The sequence below is a fragment of the Danio aesculapii genome, chromosome 6 (assembly GCF_903798145.1).
Source record: "Danio aesculapii chromosome 6, fDanAes4.1, whole genome shotgun sequence".
Taxonomy (NCBI): domain Eukaryota; kingdom Metazoa; phylum Chordata; class Actinopteri; order Cypriniformes; family Danionidae; genus Danio; species Danio aesculapii.
In genome coordinates, this window is record NC_079440.1 from 9,590,612 (window position 1) to 9,602,764 (window position 12,153).

The following is a 12,153-nucleotide window of genomic DNA, read 5'->3' on the forward strand; positions in this document are numbered from 1 at the left end:
ATTTGGCATCAACAACATAAAAGCATGGATCCATCCTGCCTTGAATCAACGGTTCAGCCTGGTGGTGGTGGTGTAATGACTTTTAAATGACTAAATGACTTTTATGCCCGCTTTGAAAGAGACTATACAGAACCCTACACCAGGATCACTTCCTCAACCAACCACTCACCTATCACACTCACCTCCTCAGAAGTCTACACCGCACTAAGTCGGATTAATGTGCGTAAGACTGCTGAACCAGACCGTATCCCTGGGCGCATCCTCAAAGCATGTGCAGAACAGCTCGCTGGGGTATTCACAGACATTTTCAACCTGTCGCTTAACCTAGCAACTGTGCCAACATAACGCGCCATGTCATAAAGTGCGAATCATCTCAGACTGGTTTCTTGAACATGATAATGAATTCACTGTACTCAGATGGCCTCCACAGTCACCAGAGCTCAATCCAATAGAGTACCTTTGGGACGTGGTGGAACCGGAGAGTCACATCCTAGATATACAGCCGACAAATCTGCAGCAACTGTGTGATGCTATCATGTCCATATGGAGCAAAATCTACCTTGTTGAATCTATGCCATGAAGGATTAAGGCAGCTCTAAAGACAACAAGGTACTAGTAAGGTGTGCCTAATTAAGTGCCCGGGAGTGTATTTTGTAAAAAAAACACTGTGATCAAAATAAGAGTGCAGCAATGATTGTAGCATGAAGAAAGATTACAACTAAAATGTCTTAAAGGAACACTCCACTTTTTTTGGAAATAGGGTCATTTTACAACTCCTCTTAGTTTAACAATTGAGTTTTATCTCAGTCTAATAGACCACTTTAGCTTAGCTTAGCATACATCATTGAAACGGATTAGACCATTAGCATCTCGCTCAAAATATATAAATAAAGTTTCAATTTTTAAAGATTGACTGTTCTGTAGTTCTTATAGCCATATTCTAGTCTTACTAACATTGTAACTACAGAAGAGTCTAGCTTTAAATAGGACAATTATCGAAACTCTTTGGTCATTTTTGAGTGAGGTGCTAATCCAATTCAATAATATATGCTAAGCTAAGCCTAAAATGGTAAAACTGCCAAAACCCAGAAACTAATTATAATTTTAGTATATCAAAGCTAGAATATGTTAACATGTTATAATGCAGACATCCCAGATCTCCTGGAAGTCTCCCGTAAATGCACAGAGACTCCCGGATGCCCGCAATTGAATGATAATCTCACGAAAATCGCACGTCTCGCGCACGGCCCTTAAATACGTTGCACACTGCATCCCTCTCAGCTCTTCAGGTACATCGCGCACAACTCACCCCCACCGCTATTCAGGTACACAGCACGCATACGCCCCCACCGCTCTTCAGATACGTCGCGCGCACACGCCCCCACCGCTCTTCAGATACGTCGGGCACCATCACCCCTATCAAAACACCCACCCCCCCCCTTCCTCTTCAGGCACCCACTCTCCCGCAACCTCCCGCAAATCATCTCTGTCTCCCCCAGAAATGACTTTTCCCAACTTGAGATGTCTGTATAATGTGCAAAAAACATTGGTTGAGTAAAGCTCTGGGTGAATTTGTTTCTACAAAACACTTTCTTCTTGAAAGCTCATGGTGATCTGATTGGCCATCTCACGCAGTGCATTGTGATTGGCCAGCTGACTTGGTGCATTGTGATTGGCCAAACACAAAATGTAACACTCTTTAATAATTTGTTATTTTCAGCTTTTAAAGAAATCGTGAACACAGTTAATAATGTCAGGGGATTTACCAAGTGAACCCAGTCATGAACCTCTTTCTGTGCTTGACTTTACATTAAAACTTTTGATTTATGTTCATGCTAGCTTGTGAAAGCAATGCTTTTAGCACTTGTTTCTGCTTCTCTTGATTTGATTATTATGTATTTAAGAAAGATGCGTAATATTGCCCCCTATCAAACAGAAGTGAAAACATGCTTATGTTTTTGTCAGTTCTCCTTTACACGTTTATGATTATAAAGGCTTCGTTTACACCAAAGTATCTGAAAAATATGGCTTTTAGCTTGTTTTTACGCATGTTATTACGTGAGCAAATATTTTAATTTCATGTCAAATTAAAATAATCATTAATAATTCATTAAATTTCTTTTGACTTAGTCTCTATTTCAGAGGTTGCCACAGCGGAATGAACCGCCGACTATTCTGGCATATGTTTTACGCAGCGTATGCCCTTTCAGCCACAACCCAGTCCTGGGAATCACCCATACACACTCATTCACACAGTCTCTCATATACTACGGCCTATTTAGTTTATACAATTCACCTATAGCGCATGTCTTTGGACTCTGCAGGAAACCAGAGCAACCGGAGGAAACCCACACAAACATAGGAATAACATGCAAACTCCAAACAGAAATGCCAAATGGTCCAGCCGGGACTCAAACCAGCGACCTTCTTGCTGTGAGGCAACAGTGCTAGCCACTATGCCACCATACAGCCCCAAATTTAAATATTTTATTTGATAATCTGAATGTCATATAAACATTAGCTAACATCAGAGAACCATAAACAAAATGAATAAAACAGGATGTGCTCCAAGTAAACATTTTATGTAAAAAGAATTTGTTTGGCAAAAAATGACAATCCCTGACATCATTTGCTAAATTAGTCTTAAAAGCCTTAAAAAAAAGCATAAAATGTGTTTACACCCAAATTGGTTCCTCCACATTTAATTGCACCACATCTGTGACATGGATTTACCACTCTCCACATGGCTGACCCAAGCTTGATCTCTTACAACAAGACTAAAGATTTGTTTTTGTAATGTGAACGTTTGCCCAATAGACTTGCATTGCGATTGTAGATGTAATGCAGTTATTAAGTGATGTCAAAGTCCAGCTGATGGAGTGACTCTGTGCTCAAAGGTCCAGCTGAAGGCGGCTGTGGAGGAACTGCCTGGAAAATTGGAGACAGAACTGGCTGAGTCTGGATCGAACTTCAGCGTGGGTCAACGGCAGCTCGTCTGTCTGGCCAGAGCCATCCTGAGGAAGAATCGCGTTCTCATCATCGATGAAGCCACAGCAAATGTGGACCCTCGGTGAGTCCCTCAGGGCCTTTACAAATAAATATAGATGACTGCCCACCTTACTTAGCAATAAAGAAATGCATGTGTCAGACTTCCAAATTAAAGTCTGTGTTAAATCAAATGTACAATGTTTATTTTAATTTATTTATTTTCATTTTAATAATTAATAATCCTTGCAAAATATTCTTGCAAAAAAGTTTGTTGTGTGTGGAGGAGCCTTTGTTGCTGACATGGCATTAAATAAAAATACATCACATTCACGTTTGGAGTGGTGTTTCTTCTCTGTTGATGTCAGTTTATTGGTTTTTAAATACTGTTAGAATCTCCAGTTTGTGATATTATCTGCATAACTAGCAGTTAAAGACTGCTCAAAACAATGAATAGAAGTGATAGAGACCTGAAGTTACTGTAAAATGGCGGTAGCTGCACTTACAAGAAAAACATTACGATGTGTGTTGTGTGTTTCTACAGGACAGATGAGCTGATCCAGAAAACCATCCGTGATAAGTTTAAGGAATGCACAGTCCTCACCATCGCACACAGACTCAACACTATCATAGACAGTGACCGCATCCTGGTGAGTTCTAGAGAGATCTATGTTATAATGTGTGCAGGTCCATTTTGACCTTTTTAGTGTCTGGAACAAAAAAATAAAATAGAGAGTGAGGTAAAACAAATCATTTATATTTTTAATAAATTAAGATTAAAACATTTTAACATTTGTAGATTTTTTTAAAAATTATATCAATTATATTTCTGAGACACATCCATGTATGATACCTCACAGACTTATTTTTTTCAAGAAACAAATACTCTTGCATATTATAAAACTCTTTAAGCAGTGTGTGTACATTTCTTGATGTAGTCTTGTCGTGGATCACAGTTGTAAGAGCAACAAATAATAACTTATTATATAAAATAAAGGTAGATTGTTCAGATGAATCCTCTGTTGAACTGCATCCCAATCATCACAAATACTGCAGAAGACCTATTGGAACCCGCATGGACCCAAGATTCTCACAGTAATCAGTCAAGTTTGGTGAAGGAAAAATCATGGTTTGGGGTTGCATTCAGTATGGGGCCATGCGAGAGATCTGCAGAGTGGATGGCAACAACAATAGCCTGAGGTATCAAGTAATTTTTGCTGCCCATTACATTACAAACCACAGGAGAGGGCAAATTCTTCAGGAGGATAGCGCTCCTTCTCATACTTCAGCCTCTACATAAAAGTTCCAGAAAGCAAAGGTCAAGGTGCTCCAGGATTGGCCAGCATGAACATGAGCATTATTGAGCATGTGTAGGGTAAGATGGAGGAGGCATTGAAGGTGAATCCAAAGAATCTTGATGAACTCTGGGAGTCCTGCAAGAACGTTTTCTTTGCCATTCCAGATGACTTTATTATTAAGTGATTTGGGTAACACTTTATTTTGATGATCCATTTGAGTATTAGTAGACTGTCTGCTAATATCTGTTGATACAGACATTTAACTGACTATAAGAAACGTTGCAAGTACATCTCAACTTACACTAACCCTAACCCGAGCCCCATGTATTGTTCAGCACATTGGTCAACCTTTGGTTGTGTTTAATAGTGCTATATAAATAAAAAAAATGTATGACATTCACAACCCTAACCCCAACCTAACAGTCTACTTATTATCTTATAAGAATTAGTTAGCATGTAGATGCAATGTAACTTAAATTCAACAAACAAACCATGAAAATAAAGTGTGACCGTTATTTGAGTCTTTGCAGAGATGTATGGATGCAGTCCTTCAAGCTCATGGGAGTCATACACAATATTTTAAAAGTTTTTAACAAAATTCAAAACAAAATTCGCATTGAAAAGGGACAAATGTAACACTATGCAATAGTAACCGCACACTCACTCATTAATGAGTCATTAATTATACAAATTATGAATCACTCATTATAAAACATATGGTTTTAATTGAAAAATAATATCCATGGTAAGGTTATCCATGTTCTGTCATCATTTACATCATTTCAGACTCTTATATCATTCAAAATCTGTGTATTCTTCCATCAAATATATGATCTTTTTAAATCATGGAGCTTCTAAAAGTGTATATTGAAAACAGGAGCCCCAAAGCTCAAAATTGACATAAAAACAACATTAAATACTACCATTAGTTTTTTTTATGTATATAAGCTGCATGACAGCCATCGATTGCCAGGTCCATTTAGGAATGAAAGTAGTTTTAGAAAATAATCAGATCCCAACCCGAAAATCTGATTTGATTTTTCTTGCAGGTTCTAGATGCCGGTCGGATCCACGAATATGATGCCCCACACGTTCTCCTACAGAACCAAAGCGGGATCTTTTATAAGATGGTGCAACAGACGGGAAAAGCAGAAGCGGCGTCTCTGCTACAGACGGCCAAACAGGTGAGCAGATCACCGGACATCCACTAAAGCACACACTGACCCCTGGGACAGTTTAATACCTACAGTTGAAGTCAGAATTATTATCCTCCTTTGGATTTTTTGTCTCATTTTTTAAGTATTGCCCAAACTATGTTTAGCAGAGCAAGTATTTCCTATAATATTTTTTCTTCTGGAGAAAGTCTTATTTGTTTTATTTTGGCTAGAATAAAAGCAGTGTTAGCCCTTGAGCAATATTTTTTTCGATTGGCTACAGAACAAACCATCATTATACAATAACTTGCACAATTACCTTGCCTAATTAACCTAATTAAGCCTTTAAATTGCACTTTAATCGGAATACTAGTATCTTAAAAAATATCTAGTAAAATATTATGTCTGTTATCATGCCAAAGAAAAAAAAAAGTTATTAGAAATTAATAATGCTTAGAAAGAAGTCGTCTTCCCTTTAAACAGAAATTAGATATACAGGGGGGGCTAATAATTCTGACTTCAACTGTATGTGAAGCATCCCGTCCGTGTGGCTGAATATGTGGCACATGTACCTGTGCCAGAAACCCACAATACGCCGCGTTTCAAAGAGCCCAGGCCTTTGTGCTGTCAGTCAGTATTAGTTTCCCCTCCTCAGCGGCATGTTGTTCTCCCTCCGGATCGGGTTCCTCTCCACCTCCTTCAGCCGGTGAGCTCATACCACGCACCGGGCCCTCTGGAGCTGACCGCCGGGCCTTTCAAACACACATCTACCTGATATTAGACCACTCCGCCTTTGTGCGCTCTCAATGCTGCCTCAATTGAGAGTATATCTGATAGTGTGGCCAACTGTTTGTCGGCCATGCTTTGTGTTGTTGGGACTTTTTTTTTCCTCTGTGTATCTGCGGGGGTTGTGGGGGGGACCGAACACCAGGTGCTTTTTCTTCGTTTTTTGTCTTTACGCTCATTGTTAGCCATGGGTGCTTTTAAATACAATGAGAGGTTTTGATTACTGCATAATAATGATATTAAATGAGGGGGGATTTTTGCTTCCATTCAGGCTCGCTGTGTTCCGTCCCCTGTGTTTAGAAAAGCATTGTCCAGGAAGGTTTGGGAAAAGAGTGACGCCTTTCATCCTGTTCCAGGTCTAATTAAAGGGTCATATACACAACGCTGAGTAGATTACTTACAATTTTGTCATACGTTACAGATTGGAAAATTAAATTGTGAGAATTTCTGTTAGTAATGTAATTGGAATGCATTTGGATTACTTTTAGATTACTTTTTTGTGAGCATATTGGTTTGAACTGGACAGTCTAGCCTGATCTCGCAAGGAAACGCTACTATTTTACGTTTTGCCAATTCGGTGGCTAATTTGTATGAATTCGTACAAGTTCAATTGTACGAAAATGTCTGATTTTAAAAAGACACCCAACCCCAATATTTAAAATGGCACCCAACCTAACCATCATTGGGGGTAAGCAAATCGTACGAATGTGATTGTACGAATTCATACGAACAACCCACTAAATCAAAAAGTTACGAATTGCCGTGAGATTGTGTCAGACAATCAGGTGCCATAATAGTATTTTTACTATGGCGCTATTGAGTGCCTGATTCTGATTGGCTGATGAACATTCTAAGATGCGTATTTACTTGCGGTTTTGTCTGCATTACAGTTTTATGTCACTATGCTGAATGATTTTAGTTATTTCATGCCAAAAAAAATCTAATCAAAACAAAATAAAAGGCTTTAGATGAGATGACAAAGAAACTAGTTCCACACACAGAAGCCATTTGAGGACAAAAAACTGACAAAGGTCTTGAAATACAACATCTAAACATGGTCTTTTGGTGTTAACTGTACATTTAAGTGAGTGATTGATGACAGGCCATTAAATTATTAGAAAATAATGCACATCTGAGATGTACTGTAACAGCCACTCTGCTTTAAGTCATAGGTCATGCATCACCACCTCAGATGTGCATTATTCTTTTAAATAATTCAACACACTGTTAAATTGCTGGCGACTCGGTGGCGCAGTAGGTTCGAGCCTCGGCTGGGTCAGTTGGCGTTTCTGTGTGGAGTTTGCATTCGCGCGGGTTTCCTCCAGGTGCTCCGGTTTCCCCCACAGTCCAAAAACATGCAGTACAGGTGAATTGGGTAGGCTAAATTGTCCATAGTGTATGTATACATGTGAATGAGTGTGTATGAGTTTCCCAGTGATAGGTTGCAGCTGAAAGGACGTCCGCTGCGTAAAACCTATGCTGGATAAGTTGGCGGTTCATTCCGCTGTGGCGACCCCAGATTAATAAAGGGACTAAGCCGAAAAGAAAATGAATGAATGAATGTTATATTGCTGATGACAATGTCAACTTTGACCCTTAAACACTGTAACTGTGGCCTGGAAGAGTTTGATTCAGGTTGTCCAATCAGATTTGTCTCTTTCACCTTCGGATGCTGTTTCAACATGCTCATGTAACCCCGCTGGTCCTACAAAACCCTACCCGCTCCGAGCTGGGATTGAACTGGCGACTCTTCGCATGGGAGTCTGTTGCTCTAACAAGGAATCTAAAGACCATGGCCTCTTGTGTCTGTCGCTAGAGCACCTTTGGTGGTCAGAGGAGTGAGGTTTACCATCACCATTACCATTTCCATCTTGCTCAAACTGAGTTTTGATAATTTTCCTATTTAAAGCCTGACTCTTCTGTAGTGAAATGGGAAAATTGTCTAAACTTTTTTTTGTTTTGTTTAAGTTTTTGAGTAAGATGCTAATGGTCTAATCGGATTTAATTATCTATGCCAAGGTAAGCTATAAGTGCTTTTGCCAGACCCCTGAGATCAGCTGAATGTATTCAAAAATGGTAAAACTCAACTGTTTAACTGTAGGAGACTTGTAAAATGAGACTATTTCCAAAAAAACAGTAGAGTATATTTAAAGCTGCAACACAGAAGTGTCTAGTCCAAAGAATAAACCATACACTATTTCTTAACATTATTAATACAATATATTTATTAATATTCATTCTTTTTCCTTCGGCTTAGTCTCTTATTCATCAGGGGTCGCCACAGCGGAATGAATCACTAACTATTCCGGCATATGTTTTACACAGCGGATACCCTTCCAGCCACAACCCAGTGCTGGGAAACACCCATATACTCTCATTCACACACACACACACACACTCATACACTATTGCCAGTTTAGTTTACCCAATTCACCTATACCATGTCTATGGACTGTGCACTCTCAGAAATAAAGGTACAAGAGTTGTCACCGAGGTGGTACCTTTTCAAATGGTACAAATTTGTACCTAAAAGATCCATATTAATACCTTAAGGGTACATATTGGTACCTAAAAAGTACAAAAGTGTTCCTCTTAAAATTTGTAGGTACTAATATATACTTTTGAGGTACCAACATGAACCCTTCAAGTACAAATGTGTACTTTTTGGAAAGGTACCACCCCAGTGACAACTCGTGTACCTTTATTTCTGAGAGTGTGGGGGAAACCAGAGCACCCAGAGGAAACCCATGCAAGCACAAATAAATAAACTCCATACAAAAATGCCAACTGACTGAGCCGGGTCTCGAACCAGTGACCTTCTTGCTGTGAGGCGACAGTTCTAACAACTGAGCCACCAAAAAACTCTTGTTTTGCTGGTTGGCCATTGGCTGTAGTATTTGCAGTGTCATTGTGTTGTTGTTGTGTATTTGTTTTGTTCTCATTCACTCTTTTCATTTCCAGGCATACACGAACCGCAGTCCAGCCCACCAGCTCAATGGTTTTGCCACCACAGGAGATGGCAGTTTGATTATATTCGAGACGGCTTTATAATAGCCTGGAAGTGCCTGATGTAAACGGGGCACAGCTTCCCCAAAATCCTCCTCCTGCGCAGGACAACAGGCACAATTTCTTCACCAAAGAAACCCGGCTGAACGGAGCCAAAGACACGTGCATGAATGTACACGCCAGAGAGGACAGGGCTGCAGGTAAACTTCGACACCAGCATTTCTCCAGTTCAGTGGAGATTGTACTGTACACCACTGTACGTTATGCTTATTAATATGTGCCTTAATGCGTAAGTGTAGTATCAGGACTGTTTTTGGCCAAAGATATGCTTGCCTTTGCTCAAATGAAGCTAGATTTGTTTCGTTTTGTTGGTGCCTTTATAGTGCATGAACCTAAAACGCTCTAACTCTAACAGCAGCAATTAAAACCGTTATAAATAGTTCACACCAAAATAACCACTCCATTGTCATTCGAAACCCGTGTGAGGTTTTTTTCTGTGAAAAATGAAAGAAGATATTTTGAAAAATGTTGAAAACCAAAAAGTTTAATTTACATTTTTCATACTGCCTTTTTTTCTGAATATCTGCTTTTATGGTCAACAGAAGGAGGAAAATTGAAACATTTAGCAATAATGACAGAATTTTCATTTTGGGGTGAAGTATCGCTGTGCTGAGAGGGCTCTTTATTTGTTTATTTATTTATTAATGTTATTAATTTTCATTACGACACTCCGTCTGCCTTAAAAAAAAAAGTTTCAGAGAGCCTACAGAAAATACTGTATTTGCTGGAAAACAATCGTTGTGTAACTTGTTTTAGGTCACACTTTATTTTGATGGTCCGTTTGTTGAATTAAGTCACACTGCATCTACATGTCAACTAATTCTCATTAGATTATAAGTAGACTGTTAGGTTGGGGTTAGTGTAAGTTGACATGTTTCTTATAGTCAGTTAATTGTCTGTTTAGCAGGAGTATCAGACAGTCTACTAATACTCAAATGGACCATCAAAATAAAGTGTTACCATGTTTTCTATTGAATATAGTGTGTCTTAGTGTTTGACACAAAGTTTGTGTGCGATGCAAACCAAATTGAACCTACATTTGTGTTTAATGTACCCCTTAATTTTAATGTTATACCCGTTCTACTTAAATAAAAAGTTATATATAATATACATTATAAATATATAATATTTTTATAGTTTTGTTTAGTGAATTTGGAACTGAGCGAATGAAAGGGATGTTGAGTGAGTTTTCTTTCCTCTGCTGCAGATTGTTTTGTATTATTTTATGGTTTTATTCATTTTCAGTTTGTTTCCTTTTATGAAAAGGAGAAAAGAAAGTTGCAGTATCCATCAAAATTGCTATTCCTATTATTGTTGAATTCAGTTCAGCCCAAAAGCTATTTTTTACCTCTGAATTCAACTTTTTTTTACCGTTAAATTAAGTTAAATGTTTGTCGTCATATCCTGTCTGTTGTGTTCCGTTTAAAATGGCTGCATGATTTCTGCTGGTTGGAACAATCAGTGTTTCCTGTTCATAAGTGTCATAAGTGTATGTTTGTGTTTTATTTGTTAAACATGGTTGCAATTGTCCTATAATATCAAGTTGTTATTTTGGGATTAAACCACTTTGAATCACACAGAATATGGTTTGGTCTTTTTTTTGTTATCATTGACTACGTCTACTGACAATAATATTTTTAAAGTGTTTACAGGAGTTGCTTTTTGAATGTTTCTTTCATGATCCCGTTTTACATGTTATAGCACATAGATTGATTAACATCATTGCGTCTCCACGCCATCCACATCTCCACTGTAATTTTGGGTGTTTCATTTTTAATTTGTCGACTTTAACTGCAGTTTGGCACTTTCACTTTCATTCAGGAACATTTCATGCATGCCCCCATGACTAACGAGATCTTGGATGCGAGTTTTAACTGCTGAAAGAATGGAGTTTTAATGGAGTTTGATCACGCACGCCGTATGGAAAAAAAAAATCTGCATTTCACAATGCAGGTGTCTGTAGTCCTTCATTGACTCGATAGATACGGAGAATAGTGTCAGGCAGCCGTGTGTGTGTGAAAATCCTGCACGATGAAAATTGTTTGATTGCAGTGTTTGCATATCTGTACTGCACTTCAATAATGTGACTAAAATCGACATACTCCACATGTCTTAATCTGATTTCTGTTTAGTTCAGTTATGATCTTAATCGGATTAAATTAATCAAAAATAACTGTTTACATAGTAGACTCTTAATCATATTAAAATTGGATTATTGGCATCCATGCCAGCATGATCTAATACAGCAATTGCCAAACTTTTAAGCCCACGACCCCCAAATAACAATGCCAGTGACTCGCGACCCCATTTGTCTCGACGGTGGTTATAAATATATAAACGTTGCACACACAACTATAGGCCTATAGAAACCTGAGCACATTGACAACGCAAAAATGCACCAATCTAATAATAATACTTTATTAATAGTCATTTATTAATTTAATTTAACATTAATGTCAAATATCTATCATATCATATTTAATGAATTAGAGTGCCATTAAGGTTGTCAAAGTTTAACCTGGTCCCAGGGGGTCCTGACCACCACTTTGGGAACCACTGATCTCATACACTGTAAATAACATTGACAAAAGTCATAGCAACAAATGTATTTTTTTACTTTATTTTAACAAGTTAATCAGGGTTTCAACTTAATTTTTTTAGTTATACAAAGTTTAACTTAATATTTGACTGATCTTGCTCATTATTTGACTGTACGTTGAGATGACTAGAAAAGTTCATTTGATTCAACTAAACAATTTAGGACAGCAATATATATTTTTGTTTTTACAGTGTACGTTCACTTTACCCAGCCAAAAACAAAGTTTGGTCCACAATATGTAATGTCAAATATATAAATAAAAAAA

General features: G+C 38.1%; 1 protein-coding gene across 1 annotated transcript in view; it reads left to right on the top strand.

Moving 5' to 3' along the window:
* The window catches only part of abcc4 (ATP-binding cassette, sub-family C (CFTR/MRP), member 4), a 70,152-nt gene extending 59,281 nt beyond the window's left edge, over positions 1-10,871 (top strand). The window contains exons 27-30 of the mRNA XM_056459422.1: positions 2,898-3,070; positions 3,530-3,635; positions 5,333-5,467; positions 9,185-10,871. Coding sequence (XP_056315397.1) covers positions 2,898-3,070; positions 3,530-3,635; positions 5,333-5,467; positions 9,185-9,274 — 504 coding nt within the window. The 3' untranslated portion in view covers positions 9,275-10,871. The remainder of the gene's footprint in view (positions 1-2,897; positions 3,071-3,529; positions 3,636-5,332; positions 5,468-9,184) is intronic.
* The last annotated feature ends 1,282 nt before the right edge of the window (positions 10,872-12,153 follow it).